The sequence below is a fragment of the Notamacropus eugenii genome, chromosome 3 (genome assembly GCF_028372415.1).
Source record: "Notamacropus eugenii isolate mMacEug1 chromosome 3, mMacEug1.pri_v2, whole genome shotgun sequence".
Taxonomy (NCBI): domain Eukaryota; kingdom Metazoa; phylum Chordata; class Mammalia; order Diprotodontia; family Macropodidae; genus Notamacropus; species Notamacropus eugenii.
Window position 1 is genome coordinate 215,632,407 of NC_092874.1, and position 26,094 is coordinate 215,658,500.

Sequence of the window (26,094 nt, forward strand, 5' to 3'; positions counted from 1 at the left end):
TATTGCATTCAGATAGAGATAATACTAAGAAAGTCCTTAAAAAAATTATTTTATTTATCACTCAACAGCTAATTAACAACTCATTATCTACCAGTTAATTGTTGTTAAAGACTGTTCTAAAAAAAGTGAAGATACGTAATTTTATTTTCCCACAGTCTTGTTCCAGATGCTTATACTGTAAATTCTTATAGCAAAGATAAATTCTGAAAATATCCAAATTATCCAGAATTCTTAATTTTAGCAGAATCCAAAATTGTGAGGTTTTACTGCATTGTGAAGTGTCATCCCATCACTTTACCTTAGCTTTTTTCTTTAAGTGGGTCACTATTTTTTACTACATTTGTTAAATGAGAACTGTTGAAGAAGTGAAATCCATAGACCAGCACTTTGGTGCTTCTCACATGAAGGAGAATATGTCCGCAGCATTCAAAGTTCTGAATTGCTATCATCACCCCTTTTGTCTATACAGATATTTGGAGTGAATGGATGAACAAATCTCTTTTAATGGACCTCATATGTGTCACCTGAAAAGGGAAGGTCTTTATGCCAGAATCCAGTATTCTTTAATCTACAAAGAAGACATAAAGTTGTTGGAAACTAAAATGTCACATAGGCCATGGTAAAGGAACCACAAAATTCATTTCAGTATTGCATCCAAGGGAGAAAAGTGAAAAGAACGTTGGATTTAAGGTCATAGCTCTGCTATTTGCTCTGTGTATGATTTTAGATAAATTATTTGAGCACTTTGAGCCAATGCCCACATCTAGAAAATGAGAATAGTATTGTCTACTTTTTCTATCCCCATGAGGATAAAAAGCCTTTGCTTTGATCCATTTCTGTCCTCTGGCTGAGGTAAACACACCGATGGAGTCTTGCCAGCTAGTTTTAGTAGTGGTGCTAATTCACAAAGTGCCTTGAAACAAGAGTAGTCACATTCTAGGGAACCCAACCTTCAAGTACAAGTTGGAGAGTTACTCACTAGGAGATTCCACAGCTTATTTTAAGTAAAACACCATTTTGTGTAATGTGTCAGAAATTGATAATATGACAGGCCTAGGTACATAGTATAGGATTTTCTGGCTAGTTTTATGGCATCCACCAAGAAAACCTTGCCCTATCTAGGATACATAAGCTACTTTTCTGCTTGTAGGCATATAGGCCACATACTATTATAGGAATTGTTTTTTAAAAGGCTTTTCAGTTTTTTAAATTTAAAAAAATTTAAAATTTTAAAATTCTTGATAAAACAACTAAGAACTCCCAAAATACATGCAAAACCCTGGTCACCATCCTTTGTTTCCTAAACCTGTTCTGTGCAGTAGGAGTGGCATCAGTGATATCTGTCTGTCTCTCTTTTCCCTTTTTTTCCCTCTGCCCCTCCTTTTTTCTCCCTCTCTACATGGGATACAGCTTATTAAATATTTTCTCAGTTTTCCAATCCTGCTATACCATGTTCCTGGTGTAAAATGAGAAAGAATAAAACAGTCTCAGTCTTTTTATGCTTTCCTGGTTTTCCATCCCCCCACACACACACCCAACAAGGAGATGAGGTAAGTGCGAGGAAGCTGCAGATGCCATTTTCCAGGTGTATCTCTGCTTGCTGGATGGGTTTGGTGGGAAGGAACAGTTTTCATACTGACTATAATAAAAGCATTAGAAATATATTTATACTGTGTGTAATTTATATCTTACTCCTTAGTTTCATATTTCAGTTAGGTCTAATATATCCTTACCACAAGTAAATACCAAAATATTCAATTTTTTTTCTGTCATCAGTTTCTGATGACATCTTGTTGAAGTAACTGGTTGGCTAACTTTAAGGGTGGTAGAACTTTAGGAAAGAGTAATTTGTATTCCCTTAAAATTACTTACCCAGAATGACCCTTAGAATGGGAAAGAGAACAGAGGCTAGTATCTTAGATGGATAACAAACTATGGGTAAAGACTGGACACGTTGGAGGAATCCCAAGGTTAAGTTAAGTGTTTTCCATGAAATATCTCTTATCCTCTCCTCCTAACTGCTGGCATCACTACCATTTTATTTTAACTGAAAAATAGTTCATACACCAAGTTAAACAAATTGAAAACCTCAGAAGACATAGTTCTATCTCTGCCAGTGCAAACTATGCTTATGGGCAAAGAAAGGAGACATTCCAGGTTATCTGTTCCTTCTACCTTCTTCTCACTTCTCAGTCTTAGATCGACCAAGGTAGCTTAGGGTAAGGTAAGCTGCGTCCTCCTCCATGAGAGACATTTGCCCCCTGTTACAATGAAATGTTTTGTATCCCAGAAGATCTTGGACTATATGTTATTCTGCATGGAAATTCCGTTCTTTTCCATTGTCTTGCAGAACCCAATGCTGGGCAGATTCAAGAAGGAATTGGGGAAGCTGTGAACAACATTGTGAAACACTTTCACAAACCTGAAAAAGAGGTATTACAAACTGCCAGATAAAATACAGTAAGAATTTTTTCTTTGTAAGGCTTCTTTTAACCTGATCTTCCTTTCTTATTCCATTTACCATATCTACAATATGCAAATGGTTCCCAGATCTCTCTCTCTCTCTCTACACACACACACACACACACACACACACACACACACACACACACACACACACACACACACACACACACACACAATTTCTTCCCAAGCTCTGGTCCCATATTCCAACTGCCTATTTGATTTGTCCATCTGAATTTTCTACCAGCACTTAAAACCCAAACTAAACTTATTAGCCCCCTTCTCCCTCTCCCTTCCTTCAATAAACTTGTCTCAACCCAGCTTCCCTTTTTTCTATTAATGATTCCACCATCTTTTTGGAAGTTAACTTTTATGCTTCTTTTTCCCTAATCCCACTTCTCCCATAATCATTTGCCAAGCCCATTCCATTCTGCCTCTACAATATTTCTCACATCTCTCCCCTCCTTTCCACTCATACACAAGTGTGTCATTCTCCTATTATACAAGGTATAATGACTATATCCTCATCCTCAAAAAGCTATCTATTGCCTACAGGATGGAATGTTATTTTCTTAGCTTGGCATTTAAAGCCCTCTACAGTCTGGCTCCCTCCCATCTTTACAGCTTTATTTTACACCACTCTCCATTACACACTTTACATTCTGACCAAACTGGACTACTAACTGTTCCCGGATCTTATCCCTCCCTCTCCCACCTCCATGCTTTCAATCAGGCCATTCCCTGTGCCTGGAACATAATCTCTCTATCCTTCCCTATTGAAATCCTTCTTTTTCTTCAAAGCCCAGCTCAGGTGGTACCTCCTCTATGAAACATTCAGTTCCCTCCAGTAGCTTAGGGCTTTACACATGTTATCCAGTTAGTAAATGTTTTTAATTATTTTGAATAAATGAAAATGCACCCTAATTTTTACATTCAGATTTTTTTAATAACTAAACAACCATCCTTAGCACTTGGCTCATTTGATACCTTAAAACATAGATGATTATGTATATTATTATTTAATACTCTATGTTCCACAGAGGGGAAGCCTTACCATATTGCTCTGTGGAGAAAATGGCCTGGTTGCAGCATTAGAACAAGTTTTCCACCATGGATTCAAATCTCCTCGAATTTTTCATAAGAATGTCTTCATCTGGGACTTCATAGGTAAGTGAATGTGTACATAAGGGCATCAGGGTCCTTCATGGAAAAACCCTAAGGTACAGGAATTGGGAGTTGGGATACAATGAAAGTTGGTGATGGGGAGAGTTGTTTTAATTTGTGAAGATTTTTTTGTTTTTGCTTAAAAAAAAAAATATTTTTCCCCAGCTGCACTCTCCCTGCCACTCACAGATCCTTGTATTTATATCCAGTTGACATTGCCCACAGTAACAGTTCCAGGCCTCTTGTACTTTTCTCAAACCCTAGCCATACCCTTTCATCCTTTATACTCAGCAGATGATCTCACATTTTATTTTGCTAAAAATATTAAGTCTATCCATTGTAGGCTCTCACTTCCCCTCCTCTACCTCAAGATTCCTCTCTGTGTTCCTAAAAGAAGAGACAATTCTCTTTGCCAGGGATGATCATTATAACAATCTCATCCCTTCCCACTTCTCTGGGGCCTTGCTCCATTAATCATATCTTCTTGGTATTATATCTTGAGAGGCAGCATGGTGTATTGGGTAAAGCACTGGACTTGGAATCTAGAGACCCGAATTGGATACCTACTTCAGACTCTACCTACATGGTCATGGCCAAATCACTTAACCCTTCAGGATCTCAGTTTCCTCATCTGAAAAAGAGGGAAAATAGTACTTTTACTACCTACTTGCACAGGATTGGAGTGATTTAAGTACTTTGCAGATACTTTACAACCCTTTAAGTGCTATATAAATTTGGGTTGTCATTCTCTTCTACCAACAAACATGCTCAGTCCTTCTATTCTAAAAAAATCTTCCTTAATCTTTATTCAGTCAATACTCATTTAAGATCCTGCTATGTGCAAAACATTGTACTGAGAACTATGCAATAAATGAAACAATGCTTACTCAAAAGACATTCTAAAGGAGGAGAAAATAAGAACATAAGTATATACAGAATAAACAGAAATCATTTAAATATTACATGTTTTGAAACGGGTACTGAGTTGGGCACAGAAAAGACTTCATATAGAAGGTAATGCTTGAGCTATGTCTTGAAGGATTAGGTTGAGATGAGAAGAAAGTGAATTCTAAGCATATGAGATTGCCAGTACAAGGACACAGAAATTAGAGGGAGAGAAATGGAGCATCTTGTGTCAGGAACAGGTTACTTTGGCTAGATTGGAGAGTGTGGGGAAAGGAAGTAATGTTCATTGAGGATGGAAAGATAAGTGGGGGTCACGTTGTGAAGGGCTTTAAAAACTAGACAAAGGAGCTTATATTTTACCCTATAGGCAATAGGAATTCACTATAGTTAATTGAGTAAGGAAGTGAAATGGTAAGATCTGTGTCAGATCTGTGCATAAGAAAAACCAATTTGACAGCAGTGGAGAGAGACTTGAAGCCAGGAGACCATTCATAAAAAATATTGCAGTAATCTGGGGGGGAGGTGGTGAAGGCCTGAACTAAAATGTTAGCTGTGTGAACGGAGTGTGGAGGTCAGACAGGAAAGATGTTGTGGGCATAGAAAAAGCAAGATTTGACAGATGGTTGGATGTGTGGGATGAGGGAAAGTGAGGAATCAAGGATTTCACCAAGGTTATGTAAACCTGAGAGTCTGAGAGAATAGTGATGCCTTGGTCGGAAATGGAGAAGTATGGAAGAGGGATTAGTTTTGGGGGAAAAGTAGTGAATTTCTGTTTTGGAAATGTTGTTTGAATGATATCCAGCTGAAAATGGCCAATAAGCAATTTGTGATGTGAGAATGAAGATCCAGAGAAACAGTAAGACTGGATATATAAATTTGTGGTCATCTGCATGGAGATATTTATTAAAACTGTGAAAGCTGATGAAGTCACTAAAAGACAAATGAAGAATAGGGGGCTTAGGATAGAGCTTTGGGGAACACCAACAGTTAGGGAGCATTGTCTGGATGATAACCTAAGGAGACTGAGAAGGAGTAATTTAGGTAGGAGGAGAACCAAAAGAGAGTAACTGTCATGAAAACCTCCAGACAAGAAAACATCCGGAAAGAGAAAGGTAAGAGTGACAAGGATGAAGACTGGGGGGAGAAAAATACCCTAAGATTTGGCAATTAAGAGATTATTTGGTAACTTTAGAAAAAGCCATTTCAGTTAAGTGATAAACTTAAGAAAGGAGGGGAAATGACTGAGGACAGAAGGGGCACCATCATACATATACCATGCAGAAGCCATCACTTTTATCTGGGTTGGGTAGAAAATTTGATACTATAAATTTCAAAGGAGGAGTGTAAGGGAATAGGCAAAGGGAGAATGTAAAAGTGTTGTTCATTCTTCATTCTTGAAGAGGACCCGTGAATTGGATTTGATTGAGGCAGAGCTATGCAAAGTCATCAGTCTCACTCTTTCCTCCAGTCTTCAGAGTGCAGTGGCAAGACAAAGGTCAAGGTGACTGGCAATGGCCCAGGGTGCAGTGGGTGACCTTGGTCTTTCTAAACTAATGTCTTTCCCAGGTATCAGTTTGTCTGAGGCTACTTCGATTCAATCACTAAGAGATAGGTAAGAACTGAGACCAAGGGTAGCCCTGTTTATCATCCCAAAGATATCAGTCTGATAGGGGAAGATCCTCAGAGTTTCTGGCCAGAACAGAAAAAATTGCTAGTTACACTCATCCTAAATCATTAAAACCTAAACAATGAGCCACAGAGGCTTGGGCTGGGCTTATTGTTGGCCATTCAGTGAAAGCCAAAGGCATAGTCAGGTATCTCCATTTCAACACAGTGGACTTGTTTTAAAGCTTGTTTTGTAGAGCTATATTGAAAGAAATCAAAAGTGAAAGATCTGTGCAAGATAAAAGCTTTTTGAAAAAAAAAAAGATAATGGAGGAGGATGAAGAAGAAAAAGAAGAAAGAAAAAGAAAGAAAATAATAGCCTAATAATAGTGAGACACACGTGTAAAAAGCATGTGTGACATTATCACCTCATCTGCTCTGGAAGTCCTTCACTCTGTGTGGAAGTGGCCATGAGGATCCAGTATTCCAACTCTCCCACCAAGACTTTCTGCACTACTGCCTTGTTTCCATCCTTCCTTTCACTGCCATATTAAATAAAAGAGGAGTTTGTATCAGACTCTACTTCTTTGCTTTCTCCTCAGCCCACTGTAGTCTGGCTTTAATCCTCACCACTCAACTGAAACTCCTCAAAGGTCATCAGTGACCTAATTGTAAAATGAATGGCCTTTCAGCCTTCATTGTCACGAGCCTGTCTCTTAATATTTTATTCTGTTGACCACCACCAGTAGAATCATTCCCTTGCTTTTCAGAACATTGTCCTCTCTTGGTTCTCTTTTTTCCTTCCCCCGTAGGTAGATATTTCCTGTTGCTCCATCCTTAGCTTTCTTCTCTTCTCCTTGATAATCTTTTCTCTTTCTTCACCTGATTTCCCTTCTGGGTTGAGAGCCTTAGGCTTTAGGCCACATAATTCTGGATTCTCTACCAACTCCTCAAACTCAAAATGTTTACAACAGTCATGCTTTTATTCCAAATAACTAGCTTCTGCTTCAGACATCCCAATTTCTGTTAAAAAGCCTCCCTTAATGTCCTTAAAAACATTCTCCCAGTCACATTAAGTCCCATTCTTAAAATCTTACTAAAAATCTTTTCATTCTCTTTTCAACCTACACTTTCACTCAGTTATCAAGTCCTCCAGATTTTGTCTCCCTGGTATCTCTTGTGCCTGCCTCCTTCCCATTCTGACTCCCACTACTAATTTAGGCACTCTTCTTGAGAGCATGGTCCCTATGCAACTAGTCTTCTACCCCCTACAATCCAATTTAATTTTAATGTGTACATCTAATCGTCATCTAATCACATCATTTTATATTATTGGCTCCTCACTACGAACCAAATAAAGTCCAAACTCTAAGAGCCTGCTATTTCTCTCTCCCTGATCTGTTTTTAATCTTATTTCCCCTCCATTCCCCTACTCTTTAGATTCCAAATACATCCAATGCTTTCTCATCTTTATGCCTTTTCTGAAGTCACGTCTGCCCACTTCTGCCTTTTCCTGTTATCTCTGTTGAAATACTTTAAGACCCAACTTTATTTTTTTTTTATTTAACTTTTAACATTTATTTTCACAAAATTTTGGGTTACAAATTTTCTCCCCTTTTATCCCCTCCCCCCCCAAACCTAAGCATTCTAATTGCCCCTGTGACCAATCTGCTCTCTCTTCTATCCTCCCTCTCTGCCCTTGTCTCCATCTTCTCTTTTGTCCTGTAGGGCCAGATAGCTTTCTTTACCCCTTAACCTGTATTTCTTATTTCCTAGTGGTAAGAACATTACAGTTGATCCTAACACTTTGAGTTCCAACTTCTTTAGCTCCCTCCCTCTCCACCCCTTCCCTTTGGAGGACAAGTAATTCAATATAGGCCAAATCTGTGTAGTTTTGCAAATGATTTCCATACTAGTTGTGTTGTATAGGACTAACTATATTTCCCTCCATCCTATCCTGTCCCCCATTACTTCTATTCTCTTATGATCCTTTCCCTCCCCATGAGTGTCAACCTCGGATTGCATTCTCCTCCCCATGCCCTCCCCTCTATCCTCCCCCCCACCCTGCTTGTGCCCTTGTCCCCCACTCTCCTGTATTGTGAGATAGGTTTTCCTATCAAAATGAGTGTGCATTTTATTCTTTCCTTTAGTGGAATGTGATGAGAGTAGACCTCATGTTTTTCTCTCGCCTCCCCTCTTTATCCCTCCACTAATAAGTCTTTTGCTTGCCTCTTTTATGAGAGATAATTTGCCCCATTCAACTTCTCCCTTTCTCCTCCCAATATTTCTCTCTCACTGCTTGATTTCATTTTTTTTTTAAGATATGATCCCATCCTCTTCAATTCACTCTGTGCACTCTGTCTCTATGTATGTGTGCATGTGTGCATGTGTGTGTGTGTACTCCCACCCAGTACCCAGATACTGAAATGTTTCAAGAGTTACAAATATTGTCTTTCCATGTAGGAATGTAAACAGTTCAACTTTAGTAAGTCCCTTATGACTTCTCTTTGCTGTTCACCTTTTCATGGTTCTCTTCATTCTTGTGTTTGAAAGTCAAATTTTCTTTCCAGCTCTGGTCTTTTCATCAAGAAAACCTGAAAATCCTCCATTTCATTGAAAGACCATTTTTTCTCCTGAAGTATTATACTCAGTTTTGCTGGGTAGGTGATTCTTGGTTTTAGTCCTAGTTCCTTTGACTTCTGGAATATCCTATTCCATGCCCTTTGATCCCTTAATGTAGAGGCTGCTAGATCTTGTGTTATCCTGATTGTATTTCCACAATACTTGAATTGTTTCTTTCTAGCTGCTTGCAATATTTTCTCCTTGACCTGGGAACTCTGGAATTTGGCCACAATGTTCCTAGGAGTTTCTCTTTTTGGATCTATTTCAGGCGGTGTTCTGTGGATTCCTTGAATAATTATTTTGCCCTCTGGTTCTAGAATCTCAGGGCAGTTTTTCTTGATAATTTCATGGAAGATGATGTCTAGCCTCTTCTTTTGATCATGGTTTTCAGGTAGTCCCAGGATTTTTACATTGTCTCTCCTGAATCTATTTTCCAGGTCAGTTGTTTTTCCAATAAGATATTTCACATTATCTTCCATTTTTCCAATCTTCTCGCTATGTTCTGTGATATCTGTCTTTCTCATAAAGTCCTTAGCGTCCATCTGTGCCATTCTAGTTTTGAAAGAACTATTTTCTTCAGTGAACTTTTGAATCTCCTTTTCCATTTGGCTAATTCTCCTTTTGAAAGCATTCTTCTCCTCATTGACTTTTTGAACCTCTTTTGCCAATTGAGTTAGGCTAGTTTTCAAGGTGTTAATTTCTTCAACATTTTTTTGGTTCTCCTTTAGCAGGGAGCTGATCTGCTTTTCATGCTTCTCTTTCATCCCTCTCATTTCTCTTCCCAGTTTTTCCTCCACCTCTCTAACTTGATTTTCAAAATTCTTTTTGAGCTCTTCCATGGCCTGAGCCCATTGGGTGGGCTGGGACACAGAATCCTTGATTTCTGTGTCTTTGCCTGATGGTAAGCATTGTTCTTCCTCATCAGAAAGGAAGGGAGGAAATGTCTGTTCTCCAAGAAAGTAGCCTTCAATAGTTTTATTTCTTTTCCCTTTTCTGGGCATTCTCCCCAGCCAGTGACTTGACCTCTGAAAATTCTCCTCACACCCACCTCGCCTCCTGGTCCTCCCAGCCAGCGTTTGGGGACTGAGATTCAAATGCTACTTCCCGCCTTAGGGCTTTTGGCGGGGGCAGGGCTGCTATTCAGTGTGAGAATTAAGTTCAGTTGGTCAGGTCAGGGCAGGGCCGCCCCTCAGGCTCAGTTCCCTCAGGGGGTTTATGTACAGACCTTCCACAATGGATCCAGGCTCCCGCCCGCTTGGGGAGCCCCTGTCTGCAGCTGCCTCTCAGATTCTATCTCCCGGGGGGCCCGAGCCATGGGGGCACCCCACTCCCCTCTCAACCTGCCAAAGAGACTCTCTCACCGACCCCCGTCATCTGTGTGTGGAGGGGCTTGTGCCGCCGCTGGAGATCCCGTCCCTGAAGCCTGCTTGGATCTGTACCTCTCGGAGCTGCGGCCGCCGCAGGTCTGGGCTGGGCTCCGCGTCCGCAGACGGACCTTTTGCGAGAGGTTTGCAGGTCCCTCTGTGGGTGGAGGGACCCGCGTGGCCGCTGGAGATCCCGTCCCCGAAGCCCGCTCGGATCTTTTTCTCACGGTGTCGCGGCCGCTGCAGGGCTGCCCTCTGCTCCCAGTCCCAGCGCCCAGTCCGCAGCACGAAGGACCCCCGCGAGAGGTTTGCAGGTCTCTCCGGAACAGAAATCTCCCTCGCTCCAATATTCCGTGGCCTTTGGGTGCAGAATTCACCGTGAGTTGGTCCCCTCTAGCCGTTCTGTGGGTTGTGGGTTCGGAGCTATGTGTATGTGCGTCTTTCTACTCCGCCATCTTGGCTCCGCCCCCAAGACCCAACTTTAAAACATCATCCTTTAAGACCCACCTCAGATGCTATCTCTTCAAAGAAACTTTCCTTCTACCAGAAGTCATCTCTTAATCCTCCAGATGTATACTTTGTACTTATGGATGTTATATTTTCTTTTGTTTTTCACTAATTTTCACATCTACTACTAAATTATATTTTAGTATAAATTATACTAATTTTCATCTACTACTAAATTATATAAAGAACTTCTCAGAGGCAGGAACTATTTTATTTAAGTAAAGCAATATAAAATGTATATCTCCCTTTTCTGACATGGTACATTTAGGTAGGCATGTCATACATGCTTGTGGAATTAATTAAAACAAATTTCAAGTAAGTAATAATATTTGGCTTTATAATCTATGTTTGGTTTTCCACTGCCTAAGGCAGCTTATCAAATTGAGTTCTATAAGGAAAGGAAAGTGAAAACAATTTCTTGATTTGGACCTAACTCTTAATTTTTAGGTGAAAAAAAAAAAAAAGTAAAACCATCTCACCAACGCATACCACTCCCAAGCCATTCCCATTGTCATATTTTAAAATCTTCATTCTCTTTCCATATATGCCATTTCTGAGATACGTGCTAATTCCTCCCTCAGATTTGCTGATTTGGCTTCACTGTACGTATCTATTAACCAGATATGAAGGGTTGTAGGATTGCAGGATCGGAATGGGGTTTTTTGTTTAATTTATCACTTCCTTTATATTGCCAGTGTTTAGCACAATGCCTAGCACCTAGCAGGTACTTAATAAATGTTTGTTGACTTGCAGCAAGGGTATGGCCCTGGATTTTTAGTATCCACACTTTCTGATTTACTATCCTGATGCCTTTACCTTACTGATTGTTAAATGAATTTGCAAGTCTTAAGGAAAAAGCTGTGTAAGTACCTTTGTGTGTATGTGTGTATTTTTGTGTGTAAAAACAATTTGCTGGTAGGAGTTGGGGGGAAGGAGGGGGTTGCCCTATTCCCAAATCTCAGTCTGATCCAGTAAATGAAGGTGTCTTTTAAGAGTTGAACTTTCAGTCCTGTTGAAATGGTGTCTAGATAAGTCAGTAAGTCTCTGGTAGTTTATTACAAAAATAAGAGTTTTCTGTGGATTCTCATCATGGTCCCATATGAGCTCTGGAATGCCTTTTGAAGCCGATGATAAAGTTAGTTCTTTCTGCTTTGGGGCAGTGTACCTTTGGCAAACCATCAGCGGCATTTCTAGAAATAGCTTATTTCTGTGACATTAAATAAACAACTAAAGTGATTCCGAGTTTGCAAAGCCAAGGCCTTTATTTGTTCTCTTAATATTCCTATCTCTCTAGGAACTTGTCCCCTCAGTCATTACCTCTGTTCATCTCATCTGTCTTTCCTTATCCATAGGTGGCTTCTCCCCACAAATATGCCCCGATCTCACCTGTCCTTCCCTAGACTGAAACTATCTTAAACTTTTTATCTTTCTGTCTCTTTTCCTTTTCACAAATCACTTAATCTCTTTCTGCCTCCTAATTTTCCTTATCTGTAAAATGGGGATAATAATAGCACCTATGGGCCAGGATTGTTGTAAGTATAAACTATGTTAGTATTTGTACTTTGCAAACCTTAAAATGCCACATAAATGCAGATGATTCTAATTGTTCTTGTGGTGGTGGTTCTCTAAGGTCCTGGAAAGTTTGCTACACTTGCTTCCTCTGTGTCTTCACTTTTCGATCCCACCCATTCACTGCAGTGATCACATCACTAAATCCGCCTCCTTTTCTTAGCTCTCAGCCCTTCTGGATTTCGTCGTAAGGCCACTACTGATCACACTCTTTTCTTCCCTTGGCTTCGGTAATTTCTCTCTCTTGATCCTATTACCTGTTTTACCGCTCCTTTTGTTGGATCATCATCTGTGTCCCCTCCACAAAGTGAGTACAACCCTGAGGCCTTTTCCATATGTAGATTCTTTTCCATGGTAATCTCATCAGTTTCCAGGATTTCAAGTTATCTTTGCAGATACTTGCTGAATCTATATATTCAAGCTTAATCTCTTTCATGAATTCCAGTCCCGTAATACCAACTGCCTGCTGGACATCTTCTACCTGATGTCTTCTAGTCATCTCAAACTCAACATTAGCAAAAACCTAGCAAAATAAGCAATGATTACAAAGAAATAGTATAATATCATCAGGGTTGGAAATAGATCATGCTGAGCTATCCTTGCTTCCTTTTTTAAAAATAGTATTACTAAATAGATTTTCAAGAGAATGTTATAGAATAGAAAGCCTACCTACATTTTATCAAAGCATTTAAAAAATTCTCATTATCCTTGCAAAAGAGATAGAGAGATGTTGAATGGACCGCAAAACAATAAGAACTGATTTAATGACTAGACTCATGGTCTTTCATGATTCAGTGTCAATTTGACAAGAGAGCTCCGGTGTTGTGCGTCAGGGAGGTACGCTTAACAAGGTGCTATTTGTAAGAATTGTTAGAGGCATAGATGGCACCCTTATCAAATTTGCAAGTGTCACACAGCTGGATGGAATAATTAACAAACTGGATGACAGAGTCAGGATGTAAAAAACATCTTAGACTAGAACATTTGGGTTGAATGTAATAAGATGAAATAGAGTGGCAATAAATGGAAAGTAAAATATGGGTACAAAATATCAACTATATAAGTAGTTGGAATCAGAGAAATTTTGGGGTGTTTTACTGGAGTGCAAACTTCGTTTGAGTCAGCAGTGGTAATGTAGCAAACAGAAAAGTTATTGTTCTTGGGCTGCATTAAGTGAGGCATAGCTTCCAAAGAATAGGGAAATAATAGTTCATCTGTGTTATGCTTTGGTCAGAACACATATGGAGTATTATTTTCCATTCTGGGCACCACAGTTTAAGGACATTGATAAATTAGAGTACATCCGTAGGAGAGCAACCAGGATGTTGAAAGGTCTTGAGACCATTTTATATGAGGGTCAGTTTAAGTACCTGGAGGTGTTTAGCCCAGAAAAGAGAAAGCTTTGGGGCAAAAATATAGTAGTCCTCAAGTTTGACCCTAAAGGCAGAACAGGAGCAATATGTGGAAGCTGCATGAAGTAAATTTAGGCTTAAGAAAACTACCCAACAATTAGAGCTGTGCAAAAGTGTGAATGGACCACCTCTGCAGGGAGAGTTCCTCGAGCAGAAGCTGGTTATCTACCACTTGTTGGATATGTTGTAGTGGGAAGTTCTGTCAGTTAGGGGTTAGTCTAGAGAGTCCTAAAGGTCCCTTCCAGTTCTGTAATATGTATAAAATAGCACTTACATTTTCCCCAAATCCCATTCTTCCTCCAAACCATATCTCCTGAAGTACCAACATCCTTCCAGTCACCCAGGTTCTGAACCTTGAAGTTCAACTTGAAGTTCATTCTCTCTCATGACCTCTATCTGATGTGATAGTACCAGCATCCTTCTATTAACCCAGGTTCAGAACCTTCTAGTCATCATTTAAATTTAATTCTCCTCAAAGTCTGTCTATACTTGATCATTTGTCAGCTCTTGTCCATGGACTTGGAGTGAGGAAGAGCTGAGTTCAAATCCTACCTCAGACCCTTGCCAACTGTGTGACCCTGGGCAAGTCACAACCTCCCTCAGCCTTAGTTTCCTCATCCCTATCTCACAAGGTTGTGCGGATCAAATGAAATAGAATATGTAACACGCTACATAAATGCTAGTTTGTAGCTATCGTTATCATTATTATTATAATGAGCTGTTTCTTAAATACAACTTCCATATCCCACCTCAGTGCCTTTGTACAGTTGGCCCCCATGCACTTCTGGAGCGTACTTCCTCATCTCTATACAGGCTTCCTTTCGGTGCTTGTTTCCAGAGCAGTTATTGCACTCTCTCCTTCTTCACATTACTTTTGTAGCACTTTATCTGGCCACCTCCCCAACTTACTGATACTCACATTCAGGGGTTAGATTCCCTAAACGGTGGCTACCATCACAAATTCAAGGATTCTCTTGAATATTCAAAGATATAAAACTAGCTCACAAGCGCCCTCTGGTACACTTACCTTAAATAGTTAGCTACTAAATATAATTATCTCAAAACCTTGTAAGAACAGGAGCATCACAGCCCCACACCCCCAAACCTAGGGCACACTCTACCAATATGCACGGCAGCAATGGAAAAGGTTACAACAAACTTACAGTCCACGGGTGTGATACCTATATATGGGGAACATATGGCCAATACAACGTACATCTCTGCTACCACAGGATCCCGTTGTCATGGTGGCGTCATGCCGTCCCCCCACCATTCCTGGGCACAGTATCTCTGCCAGGCAGTCTGCTCACCCGTGCTCCCTAGCTTAGTTCCTCTTTTCACTTTGAGTCTTGACTGCCAAGGCTACGGTCTCTTGAATCCACAGATAGCTCTTCTTTTTTGCCAAAGGTCACACTTGAAACTGCTTCTTACCCTCCACTCTCCATATGTTTCTCTAGAGAATATAGCCTACATTTTTTTAAGCCTATCTAAGGAGGTGGCCTATCTTACCTTTTGCCAGACAATAGTTAGCTATTCTGAGATTCTAACAAAGGGAACTTTATAAAGGAATAACAGAGAATAGATGGTTTTTAACCCTTCATTTAATAAATTTACACCTCCTCTCCTCCCATGTGTCCATTGACTAGACAGCAGGGGTAGGGAAACCCAAGTGTCCCCTCCCCGTTATACTTTGTAGTATTTTGTACTTCTTGTTTATTTATTCACGTACAATGTCACGTTTTCCCAGTAGAATGTAAGTTTCTTAAAAGCAGAGAGTTTTTTATTTTTTTGTCTTTGTATCCCTAGAGCCAAGCTCAGTGGGTAGCGCTTAGTAGGAGCTTAAATCTCTATTGAATTGAATCGGTATTCCTTATAGGGTGACTGTGACCTCTTTTTCCAGAGAAAGCTGTTGCTTATTTTGAAACTACTGATCAGATTGAGGACACCGAAGATGAAGTCCTTACTCAAAAATCATCCTGCAAAACCTTCTGCCACTATGTTAATGCTATCAATACTGCACCCAGGCACATCGGAAAAGATGGCAAATTCCAGATCCTGGTTTGTCTTGGGACAAGGTATATATCCAGATTTGGGGGTTTTGTTTAACCTGACCTTTCAACACTGGACCCCTGGAGCTATGTTGAATATACGCCCTATCTTAACAAAATTCTCCATTTATCTCTTTCCATTTCCATTTTTGAGATAGTTTATCTTTAGGTAAATGTTGAGGGCAGGGGGAATGATTATAAGATTAAGATATTCACTAGTTTTACTGTATCTATAAAGTATTCGTTATAGAGGACTGTTCAGGCTTTACATAGTACATTGTATTATTGTTATAAATTTACTAACATGAAGAGATTTTCCAGCACTAAGAATGTTCTCTTCTTTTTGAGAACATGGCTCTCTCTAATTACTTTTATCTAAAATTGACACATAGGAACTGTTCCTTCCATTAACTAATACCTCTAGAACAGGGGTGGGGAACTTGTGGCCTTGAGGCAACATGTGGCACACTAGGTCCTTAAGTGCTGCCCTTTGATTGAATCCAAACTTCACAGAACAAATCCTCTTAATGGAATAATAGGAAATAAGACATATTTTAAAGTTTTTTATTTTGTTCTGTTTTTAGGTTCCCTATGGGTTTGGATTTTTAAAATTATGTTAGAGATACATTGTTAAATTAAACGAAAGCATTTTATAATGGGCTAGTTATATCTGCCTTGGACATAAATATCATTTACTGGCATCTCAGTTCGAATTGATTAGTTATTTATTCATAAATGGATTTGCTCTGGGGGGCTAATTAGGAGCCATTGAAGATTATGAGGGATTTTTTTTTTTCCTCCTTAAGTAGTAAGACTGAGAAGTCTCTACATCTCCTTATAATAAATGCCCTCTTTCATTTTACAGTGCTTTTCAAGGCTCCTTGCCATAAGTTTTCTATCATGTCTTGCAATTTCTGTAGATCTCTTCATCAGTCTGATTATTAGACTGATCGGAAAAAAAATCCCTAATGCTAATTTTTCTTTCAGCTTAGAACATTTTAGCATTTCTTATTTCATTCTTCTGAATACAATCCCTGTAAAGAATGAAGGCTACCATCCCATCAGGGTCCTCTTTTTCATTTTTAAAGGTGGTGGAATTAGCGTCAATGTTATAAGTGGCCAAGATCCTATAGCCAGCTTGTCCTTGGGTCTGTTATTTTGCCACTCGTTTACACAGTGGTTTCAAAGTATCTACTTTTCAGGCCCATATTAAGGAATTTTATAGTAACAAAGGCTCAGACGTATAGACCCATAAACCTATAAATAGCTGGGAGAACAAGAAAAGGAGAGGGAGGCAGGCTTGCAACTGGGAACTTAGGTATTCTCAAATGAGGCTATTCCCCCAAATATCCCACTGTTGATTATGGGCCTATTTTTCCTAGTAATTTCCTATTGACTAGCTTTGGTTCCCTTTCCCACTGATTTCAGAGCTTATCTAGATTTTGTAACAATCAGCCCCATATCCTGCATTATTCTGAGTTGGAGGCACCTAAATTTAAACTATCTAGCAAGCAATCTAACCATTCTTTTTTTACAATTTTATTTATTGTTACATTTTCAGTTCTGGACTGTCTCCTTCCTCTCTCCCCAACCCGCACTAGAGGAAGCCATCACTTGACAGGTAGACAGACAGACAGACGGACGGATAGATAGATTATAGATATAGATGTGAAATCACACTCTGCCTAGGTGGATAGCATCTTCCTTCATAGGTCCTTTGTATTTACCATACAAATATTTATAATACTCAAAATTACTTAGTCATTCACAGTCATTCTTCAAAAAATATTGCTGTTACTGTATACAATGTTCTCTTAGTTCCACTCATTTCACTCCAATGTTTTATACAAGTTTTCCTAAAATTAACCTGCTTATCATTTCTTACGGTACAGTAGTATTTCATCACAATGACATACCTCAGCTTGTTTAACCATTCCCTAATTGATAGGCATTCCCTCAATTTCAGTTATTTGCCAACACAAAGAGAGTTATGATAACCATCTTAGAACATTTAAGTTCTTTTCCTTTTTCCCTGATCACCTTGGGAAGCAGACCTAGTGGTGGGATTGTGTCAAAGGCTATACACAGTTTTATAACTCTTTGGGTCTAATTCCACACTGCTCTCCAAAATGGCCATAGCAGTTCACAGTTCCATCAACAGTGTATTAGTGCCCCAAGTTTTCCACATCTCCAAGATTTGTCCTTATATCATGTTGGCCAATATGATAAATGTGAGATTTTATATTTTTTAATTTGCATTTTTCTAATCAAGAGTAATTTCGAGCATTTTTCATTTAATTATAGATAACTTTGATTTCTGCATCCAAAAACTGCCTTTGACTATTTATCAACTGGAGAATGACTCATAATTTTATAAATTTGACAAAGTTCCGTCTCTTTTTGAGGTAGATGTTGATATACCTTCATCCAAGAAACTGTCTATAATTTTTTCCCATAATTTTCTGCTTTCCTTCTAATCTTGGCTACATTAATTTTATTTGAACAAACACTTTAGCGTAATCAAAAGTATCTATCTCTTGTTTATTCATATATTCTCCTATCCTTAAGACTGACAGGTAAAATGTTCCATGTTCCTCTAATGTACTTATGACATCTCCCTTTAAATCTAGGTCATATGTCCATTTTGACTTTATCCTGATAAATGGTGTAAGATATTGGTCTATACCCAATTTTTGCCCGACTGCTTTTCAGTTTTCCCAACATTTTTACCAAATAGTGAATTCTTATCCTAAAAGCTTAAATCTTTACATTTGTCAAACACTAGGTTATGGTAATCATTTACTACTGTGTCTTGTTTGTCTACTCTGTTCCACTGATCTTTCTGTTTCTTAGCCAATTCCAGATAGTTTTGATAATTACTGCCATATAACATAGCTTGAGGACAGCTAGGTGGCACAGTGTATAGAATGCTGGACCTAGAGTCAGGAAGACCTGAGTTCAAATCCCAGCCTCAGATTATATGACCCTGTGTGACCCTGGCCAAGTCACTTAATTCTGCCTCAGTTTTCTCATCTGTAAAAATGAGCTAGACAAGGAAATGACAAAACACTCCAATATCTTTCCCAGGAAAACTCCAAAAGGGTAAAAAGTTAGACACAACTGAAAAATGACTAGTAACAATATAGTTTAAGATCTAACATTTTACTTTATTTTCCATAATTCTTTTGATATGCTTAATCTTTTTTTCTTCCGCATGAATTTAGTTATTATTTTTTCTGGTCCAATAAAACAATTTTTTGTAGTGGAGATGGCATTGAATAATGTAGATTAGCTTAGGTAAAATTGTCATTTTTATTATACTGGATCTGTCCACCCATGAACAATTAATATTTCTCCAATTATTTAAATTTGATTTTATTTGTATAAAAATATTTTATAACTATGTTCATGTAGTTCTTGGATTTTTTTTGGAAAGTATTGTAGGCTATCATTATTTTAAGGATAGCTCTTACTATTTCTTATTACAGGATTTTGTTGGTGATATATTGAAATGCTGATTTTATTTTCTGTCACTGCTTTGCTAAAATTATTTTTTCAACAGCTTTTTAGTTGAATCTCTAGCATTTTTCAAGTATCTAATCAGATTGTCTGCAAAAAGAGAGTTGTATTACATCATTACCCATTCCGATTCCTTTATTGCTTTTTCCTCTCATTGCTGTTGCTAGCATTTCTACTACAGTATTCAATAATATTGGTAATAATGGGCATCCCTGTTTCACTCTGGATCTAACTGGGAAGGCAGCTTGTCCCCATTACAAATAATGCTTGCTGGTGGTTTTAGGTAAATTCTTCTTATCATTTTAAGGAAAAATCCATTTATACCTGTGCTTTCAAATGTTCTTAATAGAATGAGTATGGTATTTTGTCATAATCATATGATTTTTGTTACTATTTGTTTATTCAGTTTTGTTAACCATTTTCCTTATGTTAAACCATCCTTGCATTCCTAATATAAATCCCACTTGATCACAATGTATAATTTTTGTGATATATTATTGTAGTCTCCCAACTAGTGTTTTATTTAGGATTTTTATATCCATAATCATTAGTGAAATTGATCTATAATTTTCTTTCTCTATTTTTGCTCTTCCTGGCTTATTTGTTTCATAAAAGGAGTTTGGGAGGACTCCTTCTTTGCCTGTTATTCCAGATCATTTACTTAGTATTGGACTGAGTTGATCTTTAAATGTTTGCTAGAATCCATTTGTAAATCCATCTAAAGCTCATTTATGGTCTTGTCAATGTATTATTCTAAAATAGGTTTATTTAAATATTCTACTTCTTCTGTTAATCTAAGTTTATATTTGTGTACATATTCTTCCATTTCACTTAAATTGTGAAATTTTTCAGCATGCAATTGAGCAAAATAACTCCTAATAATTGCTTTAATTTCATTTTCATTAGTGGTATATTCACACTTCTTATTTTAACCTAAACATTCTTATTATTTCCTCTTGTTTTGGCCTTTAGGGATCACCTGCTCCCCCAGTGGATTCCATTACTGGCTGAATGTCCTACCATCACGAGAATGTATGAGGAAAATGCTCTCCTTCGAGATCATATGACCGTCAACTCCCTCATCCGTGTCCTGCAGACAATACAGGACTTCAGTATTGTCTTAGAAGGATCACTTGTTAAAGGAGTGGATGTTTAACTGAGCTTTGCTGAAAGCTGTGGGTCCTTGTTCTTTACCTTTCTCAGCCTCTTTGTTATGTTGCTGGCCCTTCCCAGGCAAAAGGGGTATTTGGAAGGGAAGTTAGGTATGTATGTATGTATATTTATACATCTATGTATATATACACAGGCACAGTTCTTCTGTCAGGGAAGGATCAACACCAAAAGAAAGCTATGTACATGTATATATGGACCTGCTAGGCCCTCTGTGTTGTGGTAGTGTCCCTGGAAGGACAAAGCATCCCCTGATCCAGGAGGTAGATTCCCAGGAGTGTTCCTTTTCTGAACTATTGTAAAGCTGTAATCAAGGTTAAATGATGTATTATAGTTCATTTGAACCTGAAGTTTAGTATAAAATAGAATATTTTCATGTGTTAGGTTGTGTAAATAAGCTATCTTCAAGAAATTATTAGTCATAAATTTTCTTAGAATGTTCTTGTGTCTAAAAATAAGTAGCTTAATAAAAACAGGAGGGAGGGAGAAGCAAATGAAAGTGGAAATGTCAAGAAAAAAGTTAATATGTAAATATAGTGTAAACCCAATAGAACCTTTTTTAGGTATTGCAAAGGAACATAGCAAGTATCAACATGTAGCCATTACCATTCTTGTAGACTGTCCTTACTAATGTGAATGTAAACTACTTTATCTAATGATGTAAGTGATTTTTCTCATGTGTGTCTTTTAAGTTACAAACTTTTATGCATTTCATCAGTGAGTCACATTTCAAATCTTTGAAGGAAATTTCAGGTCAGCACAAAAATTTTCAGGTCAGCTATATTTGAAATATTTGAAACACTGGACCCCCAGAATCTCTGCTGAATTTTGTTTCACAGTATAGGAAGATAATTGTGCTATCCTCTGGAAAGCTCGGCCAGGCTTGACTTCGTTCTTGTCATTTGGGTACTTGAGAAGACAGGAGCTTCACCGTGTCCCTCATATTCATTCTTTGCAAGGAGCAAGTAGACTATATCTTACCAGGGCTATGTACACTCAGCAGTGGTACTTTTAGCCTTCTGAGATAACCACAAGCACCAGCTTGTTGAAGCTAAGAATTTTATCATTTCTTCCCTATCTGTACTCCCCAAGAAAATGGAGGGTAGGTTTATTAAAAAGAAAACCAGTAGCTATCTTAGAATACCTCTGTGAAGCCATTTTCCGATGACAGTGCAGAAGGTAATGAAGGGGTACAGTTAAGTATATTTCAAGTCAGGCAACACATCAGGCACAAATAGATGGAGAACGGAGACTCTAAAAATTAAGTGGTAAGCTATGCGCTGTGGATAGAACACTGAAGATGGAATCAGAAAAACTGGAATACACATCTTGGCCCAGACACGTACTAGCCACGTAGCCATGTGACTTGTTCACTTAGCCTCTGTCAGCCTCAGTTTCTTTTCTTTAAAATGGACAGCGCCTATCTCACAGGGTTGTGGGAAATGCGATATTTGCAAAGTGCTTTGCAAACATGAAAGCACCCTGTAAATGCTGATTATTATTAAAAGCAAGGTCGGCCGGGTGGGAATGACTAGAGTCTATCAGTGGCTCTCTGGTTTGGTGCTTTTGTTACCTTTGTTTAAAGTAGTTGGAGTTCAATGATTTCACTAGTTAACTTGGACGAACAACTAGTTCAGTTCCTCTCCTCTCGGTCAGCCTTAGTACGTCTGATTGATCTCTTTTCCCAAATCACCTCTAATTGGAGGTCCTCATTTTTTGCTACTTTGGGGCAGCATTGTCCACTGCCTTTGGATGTGGTATAATAGAGAGAATGCTGGCTTTAGAGTCCAAAGACCTACATTCGCATGCTGGCTCATCCTTTTGGTACCTATGTGAGTGAAGCAAGTTATTTTATTTCTTTGAGCCTGAGTTTTTGCATCCGTTAAATGAAAGAAAAAAATGAACTAAAATCCTAAGTGATTTCTTAAGGTTTTCCCTTCCAACTCTAAAATCCTGTGAATGAGGCTCAGACGAAATGAGTAATTCTAAGATGTGATTGAAAATCAAAGAAATAGCCCTTCCAGTATTTTAACCTATGTTAGACTTTAGCAAATAATAAGTGTACTGCATCTCATCTAGAACCTTCATTACATACTGTGTTAATTTAGGGTGATCCCTTTAGGAAATATTCCATTTAATGTCACCAGATACATGGGGAAGAACAAGAACGATTTAGCACTTTAAAGTTGTCTCATAGATGCTCACAACAACCCAATGGCATGGGTGCTATTACTCCATTTTACACATGAGGAACCTAAGGCTGAGAATGGTTAAGTGACTTGCTCAGTGTCACATTGTTATGACTAAGTGTCTGAGCAAGATTTAAACTTGGATCCTCCTGACTCCCAAGTCTGGCACTCTAGCCTACACTACCTAAAGGCTGTATTAGAATAACCATGAATACATTTAAGAGCACGGTACAAGGTGGAAACACAGGAAAAAAAGGAATCAGCATTGTAGCTGTCATAAAATTGATTGGCCATGGTTTCCATAATAATGTCTATAATTCTGCTGCTGATATGGAAAACCACAGGCATATGAGATTCATCCTTGTCCACTGAAATCTGTTACAGCAGGAGTCTTCTATGCCTGACCATTGACTTGCAAGAATCAGATGAGTTTTGTAGCTAATCAGTGATTCTATAAGCTCATAGATTTAGAGCTGGAAGGGATCTAAGAGGCCATCTACTACTACCCTTTCATCTTATGGATTAACAGTGACTTGCCAAGGTCATTGGCAGAAGTGGAATTGAAACCCAGGTCCTTTGAATTTAGAATCAGTGGGTGTTTGTTCCATCCTTCTATTTTAATTCAGTGTTCATATGACCATCTTTTAAAATATGCCTTGCGTAAATTTAAGAGGGATAGAATGTTAAAGCTGGAAAAGGACCCAAGGCTTCTGCTAGTCCTACCTCCTTATTTTTAAAGATAAGAGAACTGAGTCCTAGAGAGGTTAAGCTATTCATCCTTGTGGCATGGCTAGTCAGAACAAAGTCTCTGATCCTGTCTCCTACTCCCCACAGTAGAAGACAGGCCCTTTAATGTAGTAGTAGTAGCAGCAGCAGCAGCAGTAGTAGTCATCTTTTTTCCCCCCAAAAATCCCCTTCCTCATTCCTCTACCTCCTCAGAATCTATGCAGTTATACAGTATTATTTACCCAGAAAATTGCACTCACAGAATCATTACAACTTAAATGAATACCAGAAGGGAAGGACTAGATAATATTGAGTTTGTAGATAAAACCTAAGACTCTTGGACCATCTATGCTCCTGAGATTTTACCTCTGCATTGAAAAGCAATACCTAGAAGTTTCATGAATAAATGTTTTGTTAAAATCTCATTCAGATAGGACTAGGAAATAATGCAATCTTTTTTTTTTTTAAACAAATATACAAGAATATAGGCATCCAGCAGAGTAACACCCAAAAGAATTTTTTGAATGGTTTAGGCATCTTTGAAATAAGGAAAAAACTCTTGTTTGGTATATTTCTTAAAGGGAATCTGTTGCATTATTTTATGACACCTCTTTTACTTGAAAATTCCTTCTCACCTATATATCTTAGACTAAATAAAATGGCTGAGATCATACTTAATATTTTCACATAATGGCAGCTCAAGAAGAAAATGTTTTTAAATTAATCTTTGGGAAATATTCCGTTTTTTTTTTAAATTGGAAAAAAATACACGTTATTCTTTAAAATATAAACAAAATCTTTAGTCAGAATACTTAGGATACAGTAGTTTTTATGCACATCCTGGTTATTACCCAGTTACCGTAATCTTACAGATGATTTCTCTCTAGCTTAAATCTGTGCCTTCGTAGGTGCACTTATGATTTCATTGAAACAAGAACAAAAGAGTACAGAGTGTGAGCCTCAACATCTGACTAGGAAGCAAGGTATACAGAAAGGTGGAATGGAGAAAATGTAGACTTCCCGAGGGTACAGAGAGAATACTATCCCTCTTTCCTTCACACCGGGAAGGGAGATAAGTAAAAAACAAATCACTTGTAAAAGTAACAGTTGGTCTCTCTACTAATCTAAAAATTCATTTCAAATGATGACTCATAAGTTTATTGACTCAATATTAAATCTTATCCACAATTTTTTTAACCTGTGGCTCATACTTTAACACTTTATTCTAAAAGAAGCAATTTTTAAAAATTCTTTTTCATACCATATAAATAATATGGGAAAGTATTATATATGTATATATATGTGTGTATGTACATAATATATATTACATATACATATATATATATTCCTTTTTTAGGTAATAACATGAGAGAGAGAGCATATGTGTGTGATCATGTTATCCCTTTCAGTATATTGAAGTATGCTTCAGAAACTGAGTCCCTTTCCTTCCTGGTGGAATATTTATTTAACAACACTAGAAATGTTTCATTTCATGATGAAATCTCTCCTTTCTGATACAAATTATGGATTTTCTGTAGGTTATTTTAATTTGGAGGTTTACAGAACTGTTTCAGCATGCTGAAAGCCCAGATTTCTAAGCTGTTTATGTTACAGTATTAATATGCTTTCATTGATTAAGAATGGAGTTGCAGGGAAGGCTAAAGCCCATCTCTTGTACAGAATGAATCCTGTGTCCAAGTAATTCATGTGATTTCAAGGTCTGTCTTACATAGTATTGTTATATTATTCTGTATTGTTGAAGAAAAATGAGAAAATTATTTCATGTCCCTTATCTTCTATCGAGTATGTATTTGCCGTTCCCTTAAATCCAGTCAAGTTCTGTAGTATTTAATGACTAATATATTGAGGCTACCCACACTGAAATGTCAAATGAAGTAAATAGCTACTTATTCAGTATGATTTGAAAAACCTGGAACATGTATACCTGCCCCCCAAATATCTTTCTGATCCTGGTGCCCCATTGCCTGAAATTCTACCATTAAAATGTGCATACACATGCCTGGTAAAGATAGTATACAAATTCATTAGTGCCATCATTTATATTAATTTATTATAGTAAACTCCTTTCTGGCACAAGTAACTTGCAAAGCAATATGCGAATTTTTGGTATCTGGGGTAGGGGTGAGGGTAGAAGAGATAGAAAGGAAAGATTAGGATGGGCAGAAACAAATGTCTAGGCTGGACCTGGATTCACTTTAACTTCTGGCAAATAAGTTCTTGTTTTCAATCAAATGAGATTATAAAACTTATAGAAAAATGCCCTAACATGTTACGAACTTGAAATGTGTGTAACTGTGCCCCATGTAACTAAAGAAAAGCCCTCAAGTGAGTGTCTCCACATTTAAACCATTATATTTTGTCTTTACATACCATTAACTAATAGAATAAGAACTAGATTTTTTTAAATGAGAAAGCCTGTTAATTTTTAAAAAATTGTTATAACAAGCACTTTAACATACACATCACAGAAACTGTCTTGGGTTTTTCAGATTTTAAAGTACAATTAAATATGGCTTTTCATGCTATTTTCTTTACAAATAAAACTATGAGATTAAAATTCTGTGTCATTTTATTACTCTAGACTCTTGCTTAACCTAAACATCAATAAGCTATGAAGAGGCAGTGAAAATATAACATCATGTGGATTAGCCATTGTGTCATACCGCATGGTCGCCATAAGTCATATATAGTCAGATAATAATGGCCAAGGTCCAGTGTAAGTACACATATCTATGCATGTATATGTTTACATATTTACATGTATATGTAACACATCCATGTATGTATGTATATCTACATTTATACACAC

At 37.9% G+C, this 26,094-nt stretch overlaps 1 protein-coding gene across 4 annotated transcripts in view; it reads left to right on the forward strand.

The window, feature by feature from the left end:
• Positions 1-25,842, forward strand: part of DENND5B (DENN domain containing 5B) — a 174,336-nt gene extending 148,494 nt beyond the window's left edge. For 2 of the 4 annotated variants that reach the window (XM_072654371.1, XM_072654373.1), the window contains exons 18-21: positions 2,351-2,433; positions 3,504-3,630; positions 15,513-15,687; positions 20,152-25,842. In XM_072654371.1, the coding sequence (XP_072510472.1) occupies positions 2,351-2,433; positions 3,504-3,630; positions 15,513-15,687; positions 20,152-20,335 (569 nt within the window). In that variant the 3' untranslated portion in view covers positions 20,336-25,842. Of the gene's footprint in view, positions 1-469; positions 2,317-2,350; positions 2,434-3,503; positions 3,631-15,512; positions 15,688-20,151 lie in introns of those variants that run through there. The other 2 variants (XM_072654374.1, XM_072654375.1) reach the window with 2 other exon arrangements.
• The last annotated feature ends 252 nt before the right edge of the window (positions 25,843-26,094 follow it).